The sequence below is a fragment of the Palaemon carinicauda genome, unplaced genomic scaffold (assembly GCF_036898095.1).
Source record: "Palaemon carinicauda isolate YSFRI2023 unplaced genomic scaffold, ASM3689809v2 scaffold34, whole genome shotgun sequence".
NCBI classification, from domain to species: Eukaryota; Metazoa; Arthropoda; class Malacostraca; order Decapoda; family Palaemonidae; genus Palaemon; species Palaemon carinicauda.
In genome coordinates this window covers 479,859-502,281 of record NW_027171082.1, presented here as the reverse complement: position 1 = coordinate 502,281, position 22,423 = coordinate 479,859, and the positions used below count along the sequence as shown (strand labels likewise).

Here is a 22,423-nt window from a genome sequence, read left to right as displayed (position 1 = left end):
CTAGAAATAAAATATAACCTCATTCCACCTACTTGAATCGAGTTGGTTACCCACAGATTTGTACATTTGGACTGATTTAAAATGTTTAAGATAAGAACTAGCACTCTGGTGATTTCTTCATAAATACTTTGAAAAAATATATACTGTATATATGAACTGTATATATGAAAAGTCCAAATGTCTTGTCAACTCATTAGCAAAGATTAATTGGGCCCGTTTAGAATACCAGTACTAGCCAAACTCGGCTGAATCCCTCGTCAGGCTTGGGAGGAGCGGTGAGAGGAAAGGTCCTCTTGTTTATTTGTTTTGATATCGGCGCTAACCCACAAAACTGGGGGAAGGGGCTTGGTAATTAGAGTTTGGAATTCGTCTCATTCTTACAGCGCAGGAACATATTTCCGTGCCACCTATCATTATGTAAAATCTGAAATATTCTCCAATCTGTTCAGAAGTTTAAGGATCACAAGGCCAAAGGAGGACGGGTAAAACTAGCTGACTAAATTGTTGATCACTGATCACTAACTAATCTAATAAAGAGACCCAACAGATATGAATATGTGAACTAAAGCTAAGCTAATTTGAATGATGTTACATGGTATATTTATCAAACCAAACTGAAGATCAATCACTGCAGAGAGGAAGGGAAGGGACAGTTAAGCACCAGTTATGCGAGACGGCACATAACGAGCGAGATTAGATTTGTCCAGGATGGCAAAGAACAAATAATCAAGACATAAGGGCACCAGTGTTGTTTGGATTACGCAAGTTGGTCAAAACCACGAAAGAAACATTTCTATTAACAAGTATTCGGGAAATGGGGGAAACCACGAAAGACGCATTTCTATAAACAAGTTTTCGGAAAACGGGCAAAGTTACAAATGGAACATTTTTGTAAAGTTTACGGAAAACGGGCAAAACCATGAAAGAAACATTTTTATAAACATCTTTGGAATTTAGTGTGTTTTAGCTTAAAGGTTTTATTACCATAGGTTGTAATGAGTTCAAAATGTTGTTAAGGGATGCTGTTATTTGACCTAGAACGGTAAACTACCCTAACTCGGCAAAAGGCGTTCGGCAATCGGTAATAAAATATCTTGTGGGACAGACACTAAGTTTACAATAAAGAACATTATAACAGAAAGCTAATCATGCATAATAATTGGTCAGCTAAAGTACGGAGCTGTACTTCAAATATATGTCGTCAAAGAAAATTTGAGATCCTTACAAGTAGTAAACTTTGTATTTACACACAGATCATAAACAAAAATACAATCTTTATAATCGCCAAATAAAAACTACACAATATTTTTGGTTTATTTTTTACAATAAATTCAGTTATTTCTCAGATTAATATATATATAAATATATATATATTTTTCAAATTACATTCTGTAACCAAAATAAGTCATTCATAAATCATTTAACCAACACAAAATAATTTCAAAATGAAAATAGTTATAAATAAAAAGGACAGATTAAATTTAGCAAAATAACTTTTTTTGTTTTAGAAAATCATCTTTCTAGAATAAAATCATCTTTCTAGAATATTTCAAACTAGGGATAAATAACACAAAATTAATTAACACGATGCGCATCCGTTCTAAAATAACGATGCTGTATGTACTGTAAAAAAAAAGTTTATTCTTTTGCTGAAAATCAGTTTAAAAAAAATTCTCAGACTGTAATCACATGATTAATTTTTTTTCCATGACAATAAATCGAGCTTTTCTAATAATGTCCCCCTTAAATCATATGAATCGGAGAATGAAAAGGACTTTCCATTCTAACATTACCCTTGGCTAATAACATTTTCACTTCAACTTATATAATCTCATGTCAATTTCTGGATAATTTTCCTAACTGATGACAAATTTTTCGCTTGCAGTACTCCACAGAACAATCTTTTCAATCCACCTGGACATTTCTAAAATTCTAAATAGCCATCCTTGAGCATTAGTGCAACTGCTCATTGAGCAAAAACTTTCTTTCAATATACCTGTACTTGGAAACTTTCGAACTGAATCACTTTTAAACACTGGAATGAAAATCAGGATAACTGGCCAAACCGATGATTCTCCTTTTAGTGCAGGTGTTCCGATAAATGATGACATATCTACTGTATCAGTGTAACTACAATTGGTGCAATACTTATCCAGAATCACGTAAGAGAAGACCTCATCTCGGGGGTTAGAAAAAATTAGGGGATGCAATGGTAAATTCACAATGAAAATAAAAATCATTTGCTATTCTCCATATTGGGGGGGGGGGGGGGAATACCAGTTTTACCTAAGTTGTCTATGAAAGTGTGTGGCAGTCCTTTTACTGAGGAAGCATTTTCGCACTTCTCAAAATAAGCAAGCACACTATTGGGCAGCAAGCCGCATAAATAAAAGAAAAAAAAATTACGAGATTTCCATTAACTTGTAGCTTTCCACTGTCGAGATCACATGGAACTGAATCTTGTAAACCTATGAGCAACGAGCGTCGGCGTCACTTTACGGCAACTCCGGCTGATGTCTCGTGTCGCTGACAGCGGGCGGTACAGAGGGCATGACGCGCGTTGACCCCTGAGTTAAGTAACCGGAAACTCCCGGAACTGTCCCGGTCAAACAGTGCAACGCAGGAGAGGTGTCTAAGAATAGGTCGTGCTTTTGATCCCTATACTGCGCCCAGGTGCTCGATTTTTCAAGCAGCTCCACAACCTAAAGAAGAAAGTAAAAGAAAAGATAATTTAAAGTTACTAATGAAGTAAAAAAATTACATCAAATATCACAATATTTGAATTAAATTGTATTTTTCCTAACGTTATAAAGGCGAGACTTTTAATAGGACTATGACATTGGCGAAGCTGAAACTCCCATTTGACTTTTATAAAGTAAACATAGTTGGTTGCCGGGTGCTGGGTGAACCCCCACCCACATGTGGGTAAAGCGACTCTGACTTCGGTCTTTGTTCCTATATGTGGACAATGTGGTAACGTCCTTGCCTGGTGATTGCCAGACTGGGGATCGAGTCCAAATTTGTTAGTTCCTTTGGTCGCTCCAACCTCACCATCCTTATGAGCTAAGGAAGGGGGTTTGGGGGACCCTAAAGGCCCAGTCTGTAGGGCATTGTCCTGCTTGATAGGGCAATGTCACTGTCCCTTGCCTTGGCCATATGTCACTGTCCCTTGCCTCGGCCACTCATGAGCAACCTTTAAGCCCTTAAGAGGAAAGAAGTCCCTATGACCAAAAACTTTGCTCCTAAAGAGGAGCAGGCATTACAACTAGTACCTCCTAACTTCCCATTCAACAAGACTTACTGTAGGCCATTACCAGAATTTGGTATGTCAATGAAGAATCTCCATCCATAAGATATATTTTCTAGTTTATAGGTATTATGTTTAATGAATGTGTATACAACGGTTTCAATTTCCGCCTTACTCGGAGGAAGGGGGAAATACTCGAAATACAAAAACACAATAGAGAAGGAAGTCACTCTGGTGCATAGCTTACCATCATGTAATGTCCGCTTCAGCAATATAATGACAATTGCTACATGCCAAAAGGGGGAAGAAGAAAGGAAAGATTGCCAACCTTTCACTCTAGACACGTTGCAACCACTATTCAGATGCAATGCTACTTGTCCTGCGATGGAGCTGGGCTCGCTATGCCACCTTTTGAGCTTCTACCACAGGTACAAGGGACCTATGGGTATGCTCCTGAAGGTAGTGGGCCTCCAACATTTCCAGACTCCAGCCTTCATGACCTGCACCACGGACAGATTCCTCCTGAAGGTTAAGCCGATACTCCTGACTTGTGTGCCCTCACCTTATGCATCTTCCAAGGCATAGGAGCGACTGATAGTTTTCAGAAGCCAAAAGGCGATGATATTCTTGGAGATCAGTCTGTTAATCTTCCAAGAGCTTAGGAAAAAGTCTCTGGTGCTCAATCTGGAGTGCCAAGTTCTTTTGAGGTAGCGTGTCAATGCAGGTAGCTGATCATCTCTAGTGCTAGTTGCTTCTTTCAATGAGGAGGTGGAGAAGGTCTCAAACCTAGGATCGTGAATCGCCGAGTTCTATGATTTTGACACAAACTGTAGAACGCATGAAGAAGATACCTCCTTCCAACACTCGGTATGACCAATGCCATGTAAGTCTCCGACTCACTTCGCCAAGGTCAGGCTAAGCAGGAAAAGACTTCAATGTCAGATCACAATCTGATACCTCCTTGAGAGGTTCATTTGGAGGCATGTTGAGCGATTGGAGGACAAGACTATTCAAAGCTCCACAAAGTAGAAATGTTTAAGCCTTTCAGTCTGAGGAACAGGCTCAAGGCCAAGCAATAGCCCTTTGCCGCAATGACTGAGAGGTGCTTCTCCCGGAGAATAAAGAAAAATAAATCGGTAATAACTTGCAGAGAGGCTGTTACACCAATCGTGGACATCTCCCTTGGAATGCCTCGAGGAAAGCCCTTCGCTTAGAGATGTTGGATAACCGCCACACGTGGAGTGACAAGAATCCCAAACAGTTGTGGAACCTGTGTGAGGAATGCCAAACAGCTGTGGAACCTGTGTGAGGAATGCCAAACAGCTGTGGAACCTGTGTGAGGAATGCCAAACAGCTGTGGAACCTGTGTGAGGAATGCCAAACAGCTGTGGAACCTGTGTGAGGAATGCCAAACAGCTGTGGAACCTGTGTGAGGAATGCCAAACAGCTGTGGAACCTGTGTGAGGAATGCCAAACAGCTGTGGAACCTGTGTGAGGAATGCCAAACAGTTGTGGAACCTGACAGAAGAGGTTGGGCCACCGGGGTAGATTTCTCAATACTTCAACAAGATTATCAGCTGGTCGGTGAACAATTCGGCTTTTGGCCACTTGCAAGCCACCAGGGTCATATCTTGACACTGTTGGTTACTCGAAAAATCGTACAAAAAAGCATAAGCATTCAGGTTGCGTTCAATAGATGTTGGAATGTGTCTTTCATTACTACTGGCTGGTCTGGAACTAGAAGACAGTATACTGTAAGCTTCTTCTTCAGGTGTATTGCAAACAAGTCCATCCTTGGGACCCTGAAAGGGCAAAAAGTTCTTCCACTATGGCTGGTAGAAGGGACCACTCTGCCCCCCCCCCCCCCCCCTGCGGCTGAGTATATCAGCTAATACATTTCTCTTCTTTGGAATGTATCATGCTGACAACCACTGCACTGTCAAATGCCCAAGTGTGTGTCTAACTCGGCAACTCAAACAGGTCCTATGAAAATCACTCCCTTCTTATTGACGGTGGCTACCACGGTAGTATTGTCGCTCATCAACGCTACTAAGTGCCTAATCAAACTCTCTTAAAAGCTTGCAGGGCTATAAGTACGGCTCACATTTCCAGCAGGTTGATGCGCAGACCATTCTTGTTCTTAAGACTTTAGATCCTCCCTCTCCGCTGTGTTCACCTTAACCAATGGAAGAATTGGTGCCAGCTGACCAGTGAGGCTTCAGACCTCATGGTAACGATCGTTGATGGAGGCACCAGTGGAGAATGAGATCCTCTAACTACAAAATATGTCATAGAAGACGTTGCCACGGACATGCCGGTAAACGTTGAAATGTAAGAAACGGTAGCTCAACCTCCCTAAGTCTGTTTATACGATCATCTATCGAAAAACACTGCTGCCATATCTGTCAACATCCCTAGGTACTCCATCCTTCTTGAGACAAGACTTCTTCCAATTGATAATGATACCCCAAATAACAAAAGGCTAAGAGTCTCTTGATCCTGGAGCAACTACCTTCTTGAAGACGGGATTAACCAAGCATCAATATACATTAGAATCTCATTCAAATGGACCCAGGCTGAGAGTAGCGTGAAAAACACTAGAGTGAACAACTGTGGAGCAATGAATAGTCCGAAGCACAGTACTTTGAAATGATGGACCACTCCGTCGAAGATGAAGCAGAAGTACATAATGCTCGATCAATGGACAGGTACCTGAAAATACCTGTCCTTCAGGTCATTAGAAAGTTAAGAAGTCCTCACTCCTGATGGTTGCCCGAACTGTGCTCGCGATCTCCATCTTGAATGGACTTCATGGGACAAACTCATTCAAAGAAAAGAAGAAGCTCATCAGTTTCCATTCTCCTGTCGATTTCTCAAACAGGAACAGTCAGGAGACCAGTCTCAAATGACTTCTAGTGTGTTCTGTACAGACATCACCAACATGTGCCTATGGAAATTGGGAGGCAGAGACCACGGTGATATGCACTGGTGTGCTTGTGCCCATGTTCAACACCAGATTGAATGACCATGATCATGGCAATCAAGAGCGTGTTCTCGGAGAACATGTTCGGGTGGAGTGCCGCTTACAGGACTAGTGTGATCGCCACTCCAAACGGGACTTGGAAAGGTGAAACTTCCCATCTTGTGGGAAGCGAGACAGAGCATTCCACGACTTAAGCTCTTGTAAAGAATGAAAGGCAGAAGCATGAGGCTTCTTATCTATAGAGGGAGAAGTGCCAGATCTCCTTGCTCGTGGTGACCGGGACTTGGATGATTGTCCTCATTGCAATCCAGACGGAGTGGAACAGTTGCGTGGTGATAGTTTCTCACAAGGAGAACAAGAAGGGAATGCTTCTCCCCCTCTTCCTTCTGCTTGACAGGAAATTCTAAACAATCTGAAGAATTGGACTTCTTCATCGCAGCTTTATTCATTGGACAGTTGGCCACCAAAGGATCTCGGGAGTATCCTGAGGCAAGTGAGGGACCAGAGTCGTTACCAGTAATGTTCTCAATCTGTTTCTTATAACACCAATCCTTGGAGCGAGAGCTGGAACCTGCCATTGAGTTTCCTTCCCGAGGGTCGGGCTCAGTGCAGCATTACACTCCCCTTACAGGTTGTCCTGTGCTTTCGCTACCTCTTCATCATCTTCTTAGGGCAGGAGGTAATGATCATGCACATGGTAACACCTCTGAAGCTGCACACAAAGACTAAGCAAGAGAAGAAGCAGACGAAAGGGAGAGGATACGCTTCACATCCATCTTGGGTCTTTTTCCCAGCAGTCGAGGATTTTTCATAAATGCAGACAATGCCTTCGCAGGGTTCCACCAAAAGGGTCATCACCCGGGGCCTCGTCAGGCACCTTCTCTGCAGGGAGGGGGAAGGAGCAACAGCTTGTGCATCCCTTTGATGCCACTGAATTGCTCTTTTAAGTAGCCTCCAGTGTACAGAAGGCTCCTTCCTGCACTCCCCACAGGGGGATGACTTACTGTTTTGTCCTCAACAAAAACCAAAATCTGGGGGTCCTTACTCATATAGTGGGAACAATGGGCAAAGCCATATATCTGGCTTATCACATTCACTCTGAAAAAGTAAGAAAAAGCAACAAGTCAAAATAACAGTCAGGTATGCAGCCGAAGTCTCGGGCGGACAGGGCTAAGCCACCACCCAGTGATCAAATATATTAACCTTGTTAAAAGTTTATACGACGTCATCCTCCTATTAAAGGTCGCAGGTTTGTATTAAGCGTAGGAACAAATCAATGTTTGTCTCATTGTAAACAAAACTCTTAAGATATAATGAATATGAATGCTATTTAACTCTTTACCTCATCTGAATGCTGCGGAGATGATGCCATACTCTTCAAACAAGCAACAATCTGTGCTTTGGTGGATGACGGATTTGGGACCTGGAGTTTGGTATCCAACAAAGACAGGAGGAAAGGGATCACATTTGCTCGAAGCCCTTGTTCAACAAGAGCTGGACCAGACACTCCACCTTCAGAAAATAAATTATGTAGTGCTTCACAGGACACGCCGACCACGTCCGGACGTAATTTCATCGCTGCTACGAGGCCCGAGATGACTTCGGTACCTTCTAGTATATTACTGCATACCTGTAAAAAAAGGCAAGGAAATGGAAATTTACATTAGAACATTTGTTTCATTTGAAACTTCTCATACCATTGATTAGTAATAAAGTCTATTTGAGATTTCTATGATCATGAATAAATAATTTACATATAAAATCTTTTACATGCTAATTAATGTTGTTCTTCACCTTCCAATCTAAGTAAATAAACAATTTGTTTTTCTAAGCCCTTTATTTTTTACACCTTTTCCCATCTTATCATACCTTACACTCCATCACAAACAGCACATTATCTCTTTAGTAATCCTATGAACTCATGGCACAATTATTATGTTTTCTTACTACTACTTACTCTTCAAAAACATTGACACATTCTACTTCTCATCTTTAAATTTACTAATTCTCCAAAGTAAAAGGACAATCCTTCCAGAACTTCATTTGGAAATGTTATAATACTGCGTATATAACTTTATTACAGTTAACTTTTCTTAAAAGTATGTTCTCAAAAATACCCCTAATTGATTAATACCTACGACATCTGTGATTATCTTATTCTTGTGTATCCCTTGATATTCAGAAAACAAATTAAAAGAATTACCATTTAAGGGTAGGTTATGCCAAATGATCTTTGCAACTTGATAGGGGGACAGACCCCATATTAATTCAGTTGATGAGGCCACATTGATACCACCTAATAATACAGGGATCTGCTCGAGATATTAGGAAAAGCAAAATATCCTATATATTGTCTACTGATAGAGTTTGACATTAATTACTTCCTTATATATATTCCGAAGCTGAACTGTTTTAACCACCAAATATCACTGTTATCGTTATCAGCCAAGCTATAGCCCTAGTTGGAAAAGCAGAATGCTACAAGAACAAAGGTTCCAACAGGGGAAGCAGCCCAGTGCAGAAAGTAAATAGAGAAGTAATGGATGAACTATAAAAGAAAAATATATGATATATAAAATATATTAAGTAACAACTTTAAGGGGTACCTGTGTACAAAATAACCCCCAGATACTGACGTATCAAAAGACCCTAATGACCAACCTGGTTGAATGTGAATTGGTGAGTAGTTAATGCAGCGGCTCTAGCCACGGGAAGGCATTTAGACGGGAGGTACGACACTATTCGCGGAATGTGACCCAGCTGAGGTAAGTATTCTAAGAGGTTGCGCTGAGCCGAGAGGACCATAACAATACTATTAAGCACCAGTTCTAAAGTGTCATCCTGCGGAGAAAAACAATCAGTAAATAATCGTGTTAAGGAACTGATATGAGGAGAATTCAATTGTTTTATATAAAAGCCGGATCTTTGAAGAAAGAACTTTACCTTTAAGAAAATACATCTAAAGATATTGTTATATGAAATAATACATAGCAAATAATCATGACAATTTTACAAGACTAGTTATTTAGTGGTCATAGATTCTGTCTTCAAGAAGTTACACACCAATTAATATTTGAAATGAAACTTATTTTAGTCATATTGACAAAACAATTTCAAAGCAATTAAAGTTTGCTCTTTCCAATACTTACATCACCACCTCCCTTGGCAAACAGATCTAATAGAGCATCCAACAGGTCGGAAACAAACTGCTTAGGCTTGCGCAAAACCCAGGTGGGACTGGATACCAGTAGTCGGAGATACACTCCCCCGACAACCACTTCTCCGGACGTCGATGATAAAGTGATATCTTCGGGGAACTTCCATACAGCGTTGGGGTCGTCACGCTGTTGCACGTGAATTCTAAAAAAAAAAGATAAAAATTTTCATGGTGACAGGAAATTTGACAGAACTCTCCTACATTTTATAATAAGATCTGAAAGTATTTAAATTCTCACAATAATATCTAATAACTATAGCAAATTCAGATGTTTTCAATATTAAACAGCTTTGTTTCCAAGAAAAAAATAAAATACAGATAGCTATAAAACATTAAGCTGAACAGCACTATAGTCAATTCTTTCCTTTTAGCTCGGAAAAGTTTCCTGATCGCTGATTGGTTGGACAAGATACAGTAATTCTAACCAATAAGATAGCAGGAAACTTTTCCGAGCTAAAAGGGCACCGCTGCGACTCTGTGCAAAAGCACCTCGTTAAAAAAAATTGAGTATACTCATATGATTGTAATACAGTACTGTATAAATAGAACATATAGAATAAAATGCATGGTATATATAAAAAAAAAATTATTGCTACAAAGGACAGATCCATTTTTTTTTTAAATAAAATCTTTTAACATCACTAAAGGAACTAATAAAATAAGTTTTGAAAGGCCTAATTTCAACAATCTTGAGAAATCCAATCAGCATATGCAAACATTTGGATCTGCTGTATGTACACATTGTAACAGCAATTTTGAGATTATTAGTTTCTTTAGCATTAGAATAGGTGATTAAAAAAAAAAAAAAAAAGATTTGTAAATACTTTACATAGCTTTCAGAAACTTCCGTAAGCTTCATACACCTTTTTCCCTTTGATTTATAAAATTCTAACATTACTGTTTTTTTCCAAGCCCAGACTTCCTCACCTATCAATTTTAGAGCATCAAAAAGGTAACTTACTCATCGACTAATTTCTCAACAGTTGCAGAAACTTTTTGTCTGGACTCGTCCGTCCATATCAATTCCGGATTTTCGTGCTGGGCTTCGTACATGTGGACGGCCGTGGTCGGGGAATCTCTCATCTGGTCGACCAGGGCACTGGGAAGGATCTTGTTCAGGATGAGTCTCACTCGAGGACCGACCAGTTTGTCGCAGGTCATCTTGCCCATGAGTTCCGCGGTCTTCTCGCGGACGTCGCTGTCGTCGGAGGAGCAGAATATGTTGAGGAGGTACATGACGGCGCCTGAAGGAGAAGGAGAGAGACAGTTTTCCAGGAATTAAATTTCGTTGAAAGAAAATCATGATTAAATATATAAAAGATAAACACCTTCTTCAGTATTAAAACCTAATGCTAGGAAGACTACTTAAAGAAATGTTATTTTTATTAATAAAATAAATTTTTGAATATACTTACCCGGTGATTATATAAGCTGCAGCTCTGCTGCCCGACAGAAAAACTCTACGTTCAAAATACGCCAGCGATCGCTATGCAGGAGGGGGTGTACATCAACAGCGCCATCTGTCGAGCAGGTACTTAGTACTCCATGTAAACACAGAACCAATTTTCTCCTCGGTCCACTGGGTCTCTATTGGGGAGGAAGGGAGGGTCCTTTAATATATAATCACCGGGTAAGTATATTCAAAAATTTATTTTATTAATAAAAATAACATTTTTCAATATTAAACTTAGCCGGTGATTATATAAGCTGATTCACACCCAGGGGGGTGGGTAGAGACCAGCATTACTTGTTTACATTATTATGAGCTAAGTATTTTGTATTTCATTTTAGCAGTTATTCAAAATAACAAACATAAAATAAATAAGTACCTGGTAAGGAAGTCGACTTGAACAATTACTCTGCCTTTTTAAGTACGTCTTCCTTACTGAGCCTCGCGATCCTCTTAGGATGCTGAGCGACTCCTAGGAGCTGAAGTATCAAGGGTTGCAACCCATACTAAAGGACCTCATCAAAACCTCTAATCTAGGCGCTTCTCAAGAAAAGAATTTGACCACCCGCCAAATCAACCAGGATGCGAAAGGCTTCTTAGCCTTCCGGACAACCCAAAAAACAACAATAAAAAACATTTCAAGAGAAAGATTAAAAAGGTTATGGAATTAGGGGAATGTAGTGGTTGAGCCCTCACCCACTACTGCACTCGCTGCTACGAATGGTCCCAGGGTGTAGCAGTTCTCGTAAAGAGACTGGACATCTTTAAGATAAAAAGACGCGAACACTGACTTGCTTCTCCAATAGGTTGCGTCCATTATACTCTGCAGAGATCTATTTTGTTTAAAGGCCACTGAAGTTGCGACAGCTCTAACTTCATGTGTCCTTACCTTCAGCAAAGCATGGTCTTCCTCATTCAGATGGGAATGAGCTTCTCGTATCAACAGTCTGATATAATAGGAAACTGCATTCTTTGACATAGGTAAAGAAGGTTTCTTAATAGCACACCATAAAGCTTCTGACTGTCCTCGTAAAGGTTTAGTTCGTCTTAAATAGAACTTAAGAGCTCTAACGGGGCATAAGACTCTTTCTAGTTCATTTCCAACCAAATTAGAAAGGCTTGGAATATCGAACGATTTCGGCCAAGAACGAGAAGGTAGTTCGTTTTTGGCTAGAAAACCAAGCTGTAAAGAACATGTAGCCGTTTCAGATGAAAATCCGATGTTCCTGCTGAAGGCGTGTATCTCACTGACTCTTTTAGCTGTTGCTAAGCAGACGAGGAAAAGAGTCTTTAAAGTGAGATCTTTAAAGGAGGCTGATTGTAGTGGCTCGAACCTTTCTGACATAAGGAATCTTAGTACCACGTCTAAATTCCAACCTGGTGTGGCCAAACGACGCTCCTTCGAGGTCTCAAAAGACTTAAGGAGGTCCTGTAGATCTTTGTTGTTAGAAAGATCTAAGCCTCTGTGACGGAAGACTGCTGCCAACATGCTTCTGTAACCTTTGATCGTGGGAGCTGAAAGAGATCTTTCCTTCCTCAGGTATAATAGGAAGTCAGCTATTTGGGTTACAGAGGTACTGGTTGAGGATACTGATACCGACTTGCACCAGCTTCGGAAGACTTCCCACTTCGACTGGTAGACTCTAAGAGTGGATGTCCTCCTTGCTCTAGCAATCGCCCTGGCTGCCTCCTTCGAAAAGCCTCTAGCTCTCGAGAGTCTTTCGATAGTCTGAAGGCAGTCAGACGAAGAGCGTGGAGGCTTGGGTGTACCTTCTTTACGTGTGGCTGACGTAGAAGGTCCACTCTTAGAGGAAGAGTTCTGGGAACGTCCACCAGCCATTGAAGTACCTCGGTGAACCATTCTCTCGCGGGCCAGAGGGGAGCAACTAACGTCAACCTTGTCCCTTCGTGAGAGGCGAACTTCTGCAGTACCTTGTTGACAATCTTGAACGGGGGGAATGCATAAAGGTCTAGATGGGACCAATCCAGTAGAAAAGCATCTATATGAACTGCTGCTGGGTCCGGGATTGGCGAGCAATAAATTGGGAGCCTCTTGGTCATCGAGGTTGCAAAGAGATCTATGGTAGGTTGGCCCCATGTGGCCCATAGTCTCTTGCACACATTCTTGTGTAGGGTCCATTCTGTTGGGATGATTTGACCCTTCCGACTGAGGCAGTCCGCCATGACATTCATGTTGCCTTGAATGAACCTCGTTACTAGAGAAAGGTTTAGATCTCTTGACCAGGTGAGGAGGTCCCTTGCGATCTCGTACAACGTCATAGAATGGGTCCCTCCTTGCTTGGAGATGTACGCCAAGGCCGTGGTGTTGTCTGAGTTCACCTCTACCACCTTGCCTAGAAGGAGGGACTTGAAGCTTTTCAAGGCCAGATGAACTGCCAGTAGCTCCTTGCAGTTGATATGTAACGTTCTTTGATTCGAGTTCCAAGTTCCCGAGCATTCCCGACCGTCTAATGTCGCACCCCAGCCCGTGTCCGATGCGTCCGAGAAGAGAACGTGGTTGGGGGTCTGAACAGCCAGGGGCAGACCCTCTCTGAGGTAGATGTTGTCCTTCCACCAAGTCAGTGATGACTTCATCTTCTCGGAAATGGGGATCGAGACCGCTTCTAGCGTCTTGTCCTTTCTCCAGTGAACAGCTAGGTGAAATTGAAGGGGACGGAGGTGCAGTCTCCCTAACGCAATGAACTGGTCCAGGGATGAAAGCGTCCCTATCAGACTCATCCACTGTCTGACTGAACATCGGTCCTTCTTTAGCATGTTCTGGATGCATCCTTGGGCTTGACTTGTTCTGGGGGCCGACGGAAAAGCCCGAAAAGCTTGACTGTGAATCTCCATCCCTAAGTACACTATAGTTTGGGATGGGACCAGTTGGGACTTTTCCATATTGACCAGGAGACCCAATTCCTTGGTCAGATCTAGAGTCCACTTTAGATTCTCCAGACAGCGACGACTGGAAGAAGCTCTTAGAAGCCAGTCGTCCAAATAGAGGGAGGCTCTGATGTCCGCTAAATGCAGGAATTTGGCAATATTCCTCATCAGTTTCGTAAAGACAAGAGGCGCCGTGCTTAGGCCAAAGCACAGGGCTTGAAATTGGTAGACAACCTTCCCGTAAACGAACCTTAGAAAAGGTTGGGAATCTGGGTGGATGGGGACGTGAAAGTAAGCGTCCTTTAGGTCTAAAGAGACCATCCAGTCTTCCTTCCTAACCGCTGCTAGAACAGACTTTGTCGTCTCCATGGCGAACGTCTGCTTTGTGACAAAGACATTCAGAGCACTGACGTCTAGCACCGGCCTCCACCCTCCTGTCTTCTTTACCACTAAGAAGAGACGGTTGTAGAAGCCCGGGGATTGATGGTCCCGGACTTTGACTACCGCTCCCTTTTCTAGTAAGAGAGACACCTCTTGCTTCAAAGCTAGTCTCTTGTCCTCCTCTCTGTACCTGGGAGAGAGGTCGATGGGAGACGTTGCTAGAGGGGGTTTGCGTACAAACGGGATCTTGTACCCTTCTCTGAGCAACTTCACAGATTGTGCATCTGCGCCCCTGTTCTCCCAGGACTGCCAGTAGTTCTTGAGTCTGGCTCCCACTGCTGTCTGAAGAAGGTGGCAGTCAGACTCTGCCTTTAAAGGACTTGGTACCTTTCTTCTTAATCCCACGTCTCCCTTCGGCACGAGCACCTCCTCTGCTGGAGGCTCTGCCACGAAAGGGCGGAATGAATCTGGACGCTGGAGTGTCCATCCTGGGTCTAGACACGGTAGGCAAAGGGGTGGCTTTGCGGGCAGATGACGCAACCAGGTCATGCGTGTCTTTTTGAATCAAGGAGGCAGCAATCTCCTTTATCAACTCCTCTGGGAAAAGGCACTTTGAGAGAGGAGCAAACATAAGTTCCGATCTCTGACATTGTGTTACTCCAGCTGACAAGAAGGAGCAAAGGTTTTCCCGTTTCTTGAGGACCCCGGAAACGAACGAAGCCGCAAGCTCACTGGAACCGTCCCGTATGGCCTTGTCCATGCAGGACATAATGAGCATGGAAGTTTCCTTGTCAGAAGGGGAGGTCTTCCTGCTCAACGCTCCCAAACACCAATCCAAAAAGTTAAAAACCTCGAAGGCTCTGAACACTCCTTTCATCAGATGGTCTAAGTCTGAAGGAGTCCAACAAATCTTGGAGCGTCTCATGGCTAGCCTGCGGGGAGAGTCTACTAGACTTGAGAAGTCGCCCTGGGCAGAGGCAGGAACTCCCAAGCCGAGAACTTCTCCCGTGGCATACCAGACGCTCGATCTGGAAGAGAGTTTCGCAGGGGGAAACAAGAATGCTGTCTTCCCAAGGTGCTTTTTGGACTGCATCCATTCTCCCAACACTCTTAAAGCTCTCTTAGACGAGCGGGCGAGGACTTGCTTCGTAAAGGCAGGCGCGGATGACTGCGTGCCTAAAGCGAACTCAGATGGAGGAGAGCGTGGGGCTGCAGAAACAAACTGATCAGGATACATCTCCCTGAACAGTGCAAGAACTTTCCTAAAGTCCAAGGAGGGAGGCGTGGTCTTGGGTTCGTCGATGTCCGTATGCGGGTCGTCAAAGTGTGCAGCGTCGTCATCATCAGAGAGTCCATCGTCTGAATACTGAGGAGGAAGCGGCAAAGGAGTAGGAATTGGCTGGTCAGCTGAGTCCGGCAGCACGGGTGCATGCGTGACTGCACTGGACGCAACGTCATGGAACTGTTGCCCAGTCTGTGAGCTGGCAACAACCATAGCAGCGCGGGGGCGCAAAGCGTCTACTCCTGACTGTCTAGTCTGCTGTGGGCGAGTAGTGGTAACCACACTGGGTTGCGGAGGTTGACGCACCGCGTCAAAACAAAACAACTTAGGTTGTTGTTGTAACTCGCGAACGTCAACGGAAGGTTCCGTGCGTCGCTGAACGTCAACATGCGGCTGGCAGGGTACACTGGAGCGCATGGGAGGCGGGACTCTCACAGCTGGAGTGCGGGAGAAGGTAGCCTCAGCGTCCACTGGACGCACAACCGTGGGTGGTTGTAGGCTAACGGGTGGTGCAGCGTCAACCTTCTCCGCACGAAAGTCCTGCATAATGACGTTAACTGCGTCTGCATGGTCTGCAGCAAAGACCACTTAGGGTCTACAGTAGCAGGTGCGGCAACAGACGGTGTTACTGCCTGCTGCGGTACCGCTTTGCCTCTCTTAGGAGGTGTGCAGTCATCGGAAGACTGCAGCGAGTCCGAACTGACCCAGTGGCTACAACTGGGCCGTTGGACTTGCGCGGAAGGGACCGACTTGCGTTTAAGAGGCCGTGAGACCTTGGTCCATTGTTTCTTTCGAGAAACATCTTCCGCAGACGAGGAATAAATGGGCTCTCTCGTCTTCTTGTGGGTGGGGCGATCTTGGTAAGATACGTCCGAAACCACGGAGGGAACGTCTGTCCGCTGATTAAAGCCTGTCGAACCCTTTGGTCGTACGACATTGCTTCTCCCCTGGGCTTGGGAGCTTGCAAGAGGTCCCGGACTGGGAGGACGACAGGCACGAACAGACGAACCCTCAAGCGCAACATTAACACTTTCCACAACACTACCACTCACTTTGTCACTACCCACTGCACTCTTACACTTCAACTCCTTGACGTCTGCCATGAGTTGGTTACGGTCACTCGCCAATGACTCGACTCTCTCACCCAGAGTCTGGATGGCACGCATCATATCTGCCATCGATGGTTGTTGAGTGCTAGAAGGGGGATCAGGAGCAACCACTACAGGGGAAGGAATAGGTTGTGGGGCATGAGGAGAGGAAAAATCAATGGAGCGAGATGAACTTCTCCTGACTCTATCTCTCTCTAGCCTACGTGAATATTTCAGGAATTCGAGAAAATCGAATTCCGAAAGCCCAACGCATTCCTCACATCGATCTTCCAATTGACAGGTTTTATCCCGACAATTGGAACAAACGGTGTGCGGATCGATAGAGGCCTTCGGAAGACGCCTTGAACAGTCCCTAGCACTACACTTTCTGTATTTAGGGACTTGAGAAGGGTCAGCCATCTTGAATTAGTCAAAGGGGAATTCAAAATCTATCCAAAGTCGTCAACAAATAATCCAAAATCAGTAAAAGAATGCAAGGATGTATTGAAGATAACCTCTGCAAAGCGAAAGCTAATAACTAGAAATGTGTACTTCACCAAAATCTGTGAAAACCAATCCAGTAAGCAACAGCGAATTTAGTAGGTCTTGCCGGTGGCACGACAGAGAGAAAATTGGTTCTGTGTTTACATGGAGTACTAAGTACCTGCTCGACAGATGGCGCTGTTGATGTACACCCCCTCCTGCATAGCGATCGCTGGCGTATTTTGAACGTAGAGTTTTTCTGTCGGGCAGCAGAGCTGCAGCTTATATAATCACCGGCTAAGTTTAAAATTGAAAATTAAACATTGATGACTTGAAATATGTATATTTCAAGACGTATTAATTAATATATAAATGATAATACAGTTCCTATGTTTTTTATCCTTCAAAAAACTGAACAATCCAAGTTGTTTGTAATACAAACAGATACACAAAAAAATAATTTATAATCTTCACTGGCATTAAAGTTTTTGGTAAATAGTAGAATCGATAAGAAAATTTAGCATATGTACAAATATTTTACTTATTTAATCAATAAAAGTATATATTTAACCTAAATTAAATAAGACGCACAAGGTCAAAATGCCGACAGTCAAGAAAACTAAAGTCTCACCTTTATTTAGGGCTTCCTTCACTATCTTGGTGTTGGACATCAACGCGTGTAAAATGTTGAGAGACATCATACGATCAGGTACCAGAGCCGGAGAGTGTAGCGCCAACATCAGGTATACCAACACCTGGAAAATTAAAAGATCGTTAACACCCTAAAGCAGTGGGAGTAGAAAGTAGAATGCCCATCGTGTCGTATACCTGATAGACAAAGGTGTACCAGATAGAAATGAAATAACAGAATCTTCTACTAGAAGTATTGTCAGATCTATCATACGAACACTGAATTTACCAAGAATTTATAAAATCACGTGGATAGTTGTCATTCAAATGGAGGTTCAAATTGGAAGTATATAAGAACAAACTCCACAAGACTTACACAACTTGAACCTAACTATAAGGTTGTTCATCACTATCTCTAAAATATAGAGTAGTACCCTCTTTACCTCAGTTCGACACACATCGGTTCTGACTTTAGGTTGCTCACCCTTAAATATTATATACAAAAATAAAGTCCATGTTATGTCGATTTGCCCTAACTCATGTGAGTCACTACATCGTAAAATAACGAACAAGTACTGTGCCATACAATACTGACTTCACATAGAAGCTTATTACTATATGTATCTGTATTTATAAAATGATAGCAGGTTGTAAGTACTTTTTTGTGTTCAGTACATACACAGGGAACGTATAAATCTATTTATAAGGCGAAAATAGACTAGCTTCAGGTCCCTTCGAACCTATTAACATGGGCAAGATATTACTGTACCAAGAAGTCATGCAAAGTTAATATTTCCTAAATTTCTAATGTTTTTCTTTGCCTAACTACTATGCATTAATCATTTACATAAAAGAATATTTGTCTTGAGCAGTATTTTATGAATACATTTTCCTTCTGGTATCTTCTAATGACAAAGATACCCGAACGTTTACTTCTGATCAGAATATTTGTCTTGAACAGTATTTTAATGATACATTTTCCTTTGGCGTCTTCTAATGACAAAGACACCCGAACCTTTACCTCGGATCCAGCAATGTCACTGACGCAGTCCGCATTTCCCGTGACCCCTTCGATCACTGCTAAAACACTCTGCTGCACAGCCACGCAGCCTTCTAAACGTAGTAACGAAAACAGCAGCTTGAAGTGACCTATGCACTGCATTTCCACACCTGAAATAATATGGAATCTTGTTACTTCGTTATAACCGATATGTAAATATGAATGTGGTCTACACAGACATGCATTTTAGGCAGGAATTAAAGAGATTAAATAATACATATAATGAAAACATTACAAAGGAAAATTAAAACAAAGAAAGAATTCAAGTCATTGAATCCTATTTCAACAATGATTGAGCAATATCCCAGTAACAGATAAATCCTTTTAAAAATGAAAATAAAATACTTTTAGCTACCCAACAAATCTCATACCAATACACTTTTATTAGTTGTAAAAAATAAAATAAAAATTTCAAACTTTAAATTGAATAACCACCAACATACTCGAGAAAAACGTTCACATCTTCATTACCACGGTAAGTGACCAAGTGACAGGCCATAGACCTGCCACCAACTTTAAATACCAACCCCTCATTAAATTTTTAACAGTTAAATTCCAGCTATTAAAGAACGAGGGTTTGTATATGCGTAAAAACAAACCTAAATTATGGACAAATGAAAGACAGAATCCAAATTCACCGATTAGCGAGAGATACTTAAAGGATTTCAGCAGATAAAAACCTGTAGTCATTGATGGTTACAAACAAGATTTTTCAAAACGGATGCTATAAAGTTGAAATGGATATGTCATGCTATCAAAAGGTACTGAATATGCTGGTGACTGACAACTGTCTGGGATTAATGAGCTTTGGTGACTGACAACTGTCTGGGATTAATGAGCTTTGGTGACTGACAACTGTCTGGGATTAATGAGCTTAAGAGGTTGCTGAAACTCTGATGTTAAAAGTACACTGCAAATGCACAAAGTTTGAAGCAGGTCATTTGTACCTACCGATATGTCTCCTTCTTCTTCCGTGCGGACGACGAAACACTAATGGTTTTGAGAACATCTGAGACCACAAATGTGAATCCAAATTGATGTTTGCAATGAAAACGTTGGTTGGTATCATCCAAGGGGACTTGTTCATTCACGACTACTTACGCTTCCGGGTACTGGTTTATCGGTTTAAGATTTATGGAACTACCCGGTACTTACAATGAGAAACTACTTTCCTCGAAGATAATCCTATCAATCTAAAAGGCTTCTCATCCATAAAGGCTAACTTACAAACTATCCAATAACAGAAAAAAGCTGAAGCCCAGATTTGTAAAACCGAAAATTTCTTTGGAATCAAAATCTACACGTGTTCAACTGGCAGCACATATGCAACACGCAATACAATTAGTTGTTTTAATCACCGCAACCAGAAAAGCAGTTCTCAATATTCTTTAACTACTGACTTTTGAGCATAACAGTACTGCATTGAATGCCAATAGAAATAAAAATTAAAATAAAAATTAATTTCTGACATTTCTATAACTTCACCAACAAACTACAAGAAAACCACAGCCAAAGAAATGACCAGGCATAGAACACACGTTAGAAATAGCCATACAGAAACATATCGTAAAAACACATATGCTTCATACGCAGAAGGTATAAATATGGAAAATTGTAATAGCTAGCACACAAACACCACTCCATTACAGTACTGTACAGTACTTTCTAGGGATTGAAGCTAATGCAAAACCTTTATTAGTGTACTACTGTATTTGTTACATACCAGCATGATAGTGGTAAAAATAAGTTTTGGGAATTTTTAATTCATATGAAACATGGTAAAAACAATGCATTCAGCTTTGGGATTATTTTGAATGCTCCAGAATTATTCTTATTTTTTTTTTGGCATTTGTAAGTATTTGAGATTATTCTAATTCCTACCAAGACTTGACAATGAAAAAGAACTATATTAGATTGAAAACAACACAAAAACAAGAGATTTTCAATATTACTCAAGCATTGAAATTTTTTATATATGATAGAAAGGCTGGCTCCTTGTAGCTAAAGATAAAATAGTGTACAAAAAAATCTATTTGCCCAAAGACCTCTTGCTTGAATGCTAAAGAGGAAGACAGACCCTTATTTTTCATATTTTTCCTACCAAGACATTGACAATAAAAAAGGGACTTTGTAATAGTTCAAAAATCAAAGAAATTCTCAAAATTACTCGAAGCATGGACATAGTTTATACATTATATGATAGATCGGTGATCTCACTGTGGCTAATGAAGAGAAAATATCGTACAAAAAATATATTTATCCAAAAGATCTCTGCGTACACAAATGCTAAACAGGAGGACTAGCTTTTAGTTAAAAATTTTTTTACCACTATCATACTACTTCCAGAAATACCATACTGCTTAAAGAGCAATCTCTATAATACCTGGAATCTGGTCCTTTCTTACCATAAGACTGTATACTCCCTGTAAGCCATGGTTAAAATTAGAAGAAGTACAGTGCCTTACATGAAAAACTTAAAAACAGAAATAAAAATAAGTCAGAATAATTTTATTCTAAACACAAGTGATAAAATAGAAAAAAAAATCATAAAAAATGAAAAGATAAAAAATTTGAAACAAACTTGAAAATCTATAATAATCAGAAGACCAAAAAATGAAAAGATATAAAAATAGAAACACAAACTCGGAAATCTATAATAATCAGAAGAAGACTAGTGATTGCACTTACCAGGGTTATTATTTATCACAAAATAAAAAACAAAAACTAAAATAATAATCAGAAGGACCATTGACTACACTTACCGGGATTATTTTTTATCACATTAACCAGCGCTCTCAACGCATCGCCGACGCGTGCGAGCCTCGGGTGAGAGACCGACGCCGACGAGATGGACAGAAGCGAGTGTACGTACTGAGTCTCTCCTCCAATGTACTGGAGTAATTCTTGTGTCAGATCTTTCGGATTCTGCAGATCATAAAAGGAAAAATATAATATAGATAGATGATAACAAGATAATAAATAATATACAGTGATGCCTCAGGATACGAAAGTAATCCGTTCAGGATACGGTTCCGTATCCTGATTTTTTCGTATCCTGAGTCGCGTTTTACATGTAAATAGCCTAATCCGTTCCAAGCCTTACAAAAAGTCACCTTTTCTTTCATAAACACGCTAAACTGTAGTAATAAACATGCAATGCAGCCATTTCTATCATTCAATAATTAACCCAACCGTTAAAAACAGCCTAATCCATTCCAGAAACCACCATGAGATTATTCAATAATGTAGTTATAGCCTAGTTATCCCCTCCAAGCTCTAAGAAAACGGTCCATTTTCTTTACTACTGTATAAAAGTTACGGTACTGTATGTAAAGCATTTGGATCAGTGAAGGTGTATTGTTACCTGTACACCTAAATTAAGGGTTGATACCCTGAAAAAAAAGGTACTGTACTCTCGGTGACGAGTTGGGATCTCGTAAGCTTTTCGTATCCTGAAAATTTTTTCGTTTACTGGGGCATAAAAATCCTGAATTTTTCGTAAGCAGAAACTTTCGTATCCAGAGGTATCACTGTATATACTTTATAATGGATGACAGTTTTCTTGCTGTGTGGAAGTCAGTAAAATTTACCACTGGAATGTATCATAAATCCAAAACTTTTATTGAATACAGCAATGTAATTCACATATTATTAAAAATAAAAAAAATCTTGAGTTGCATGTGCTGTAATATGTCTAGGCAAAATTGCAAGTAATT

At 41.2% G+C, this 22,423-nt stretch overlaps 1 protein-coding gene across 1 annotated transcript in view; it reads right to left on the bottom strand.

Annotated features, from left to right (window-relative positions):
• Nucleotides 1–2,400: 2,400 nt before the first annotated feature.
• The window catches only part of LOC137636600 (dnaJ homolog subfamily C member 13-like), a 75,772-nt gene continuing 55,749 nt past the window's right edge, over nt 2,401–22,423 (bottom strand). The window contains 8 exon segments of the mRNA XM_068369001.1: nt 2,401–2,702; nt 7,573–7,860; nt 8,892–9,071; nt 9,380–9,590; nt 10,409–10,691; nt 17,649–17,772; nt 18,669–18,817; nt 21,470–21,632. Coding sequence (XP_068225102.1) covers nt 2,496–2,702; nt 7,573–7,860; nt 8,892–9,071; nt 9,380–9,590; nt 10,409–10,691; nt 17,649–17,772; nt 18,669–18,817; nt 21,470–21,632 — 1,605 coding nt within the window. The 3' untranslated portion in view covers nt 2,401–2,495.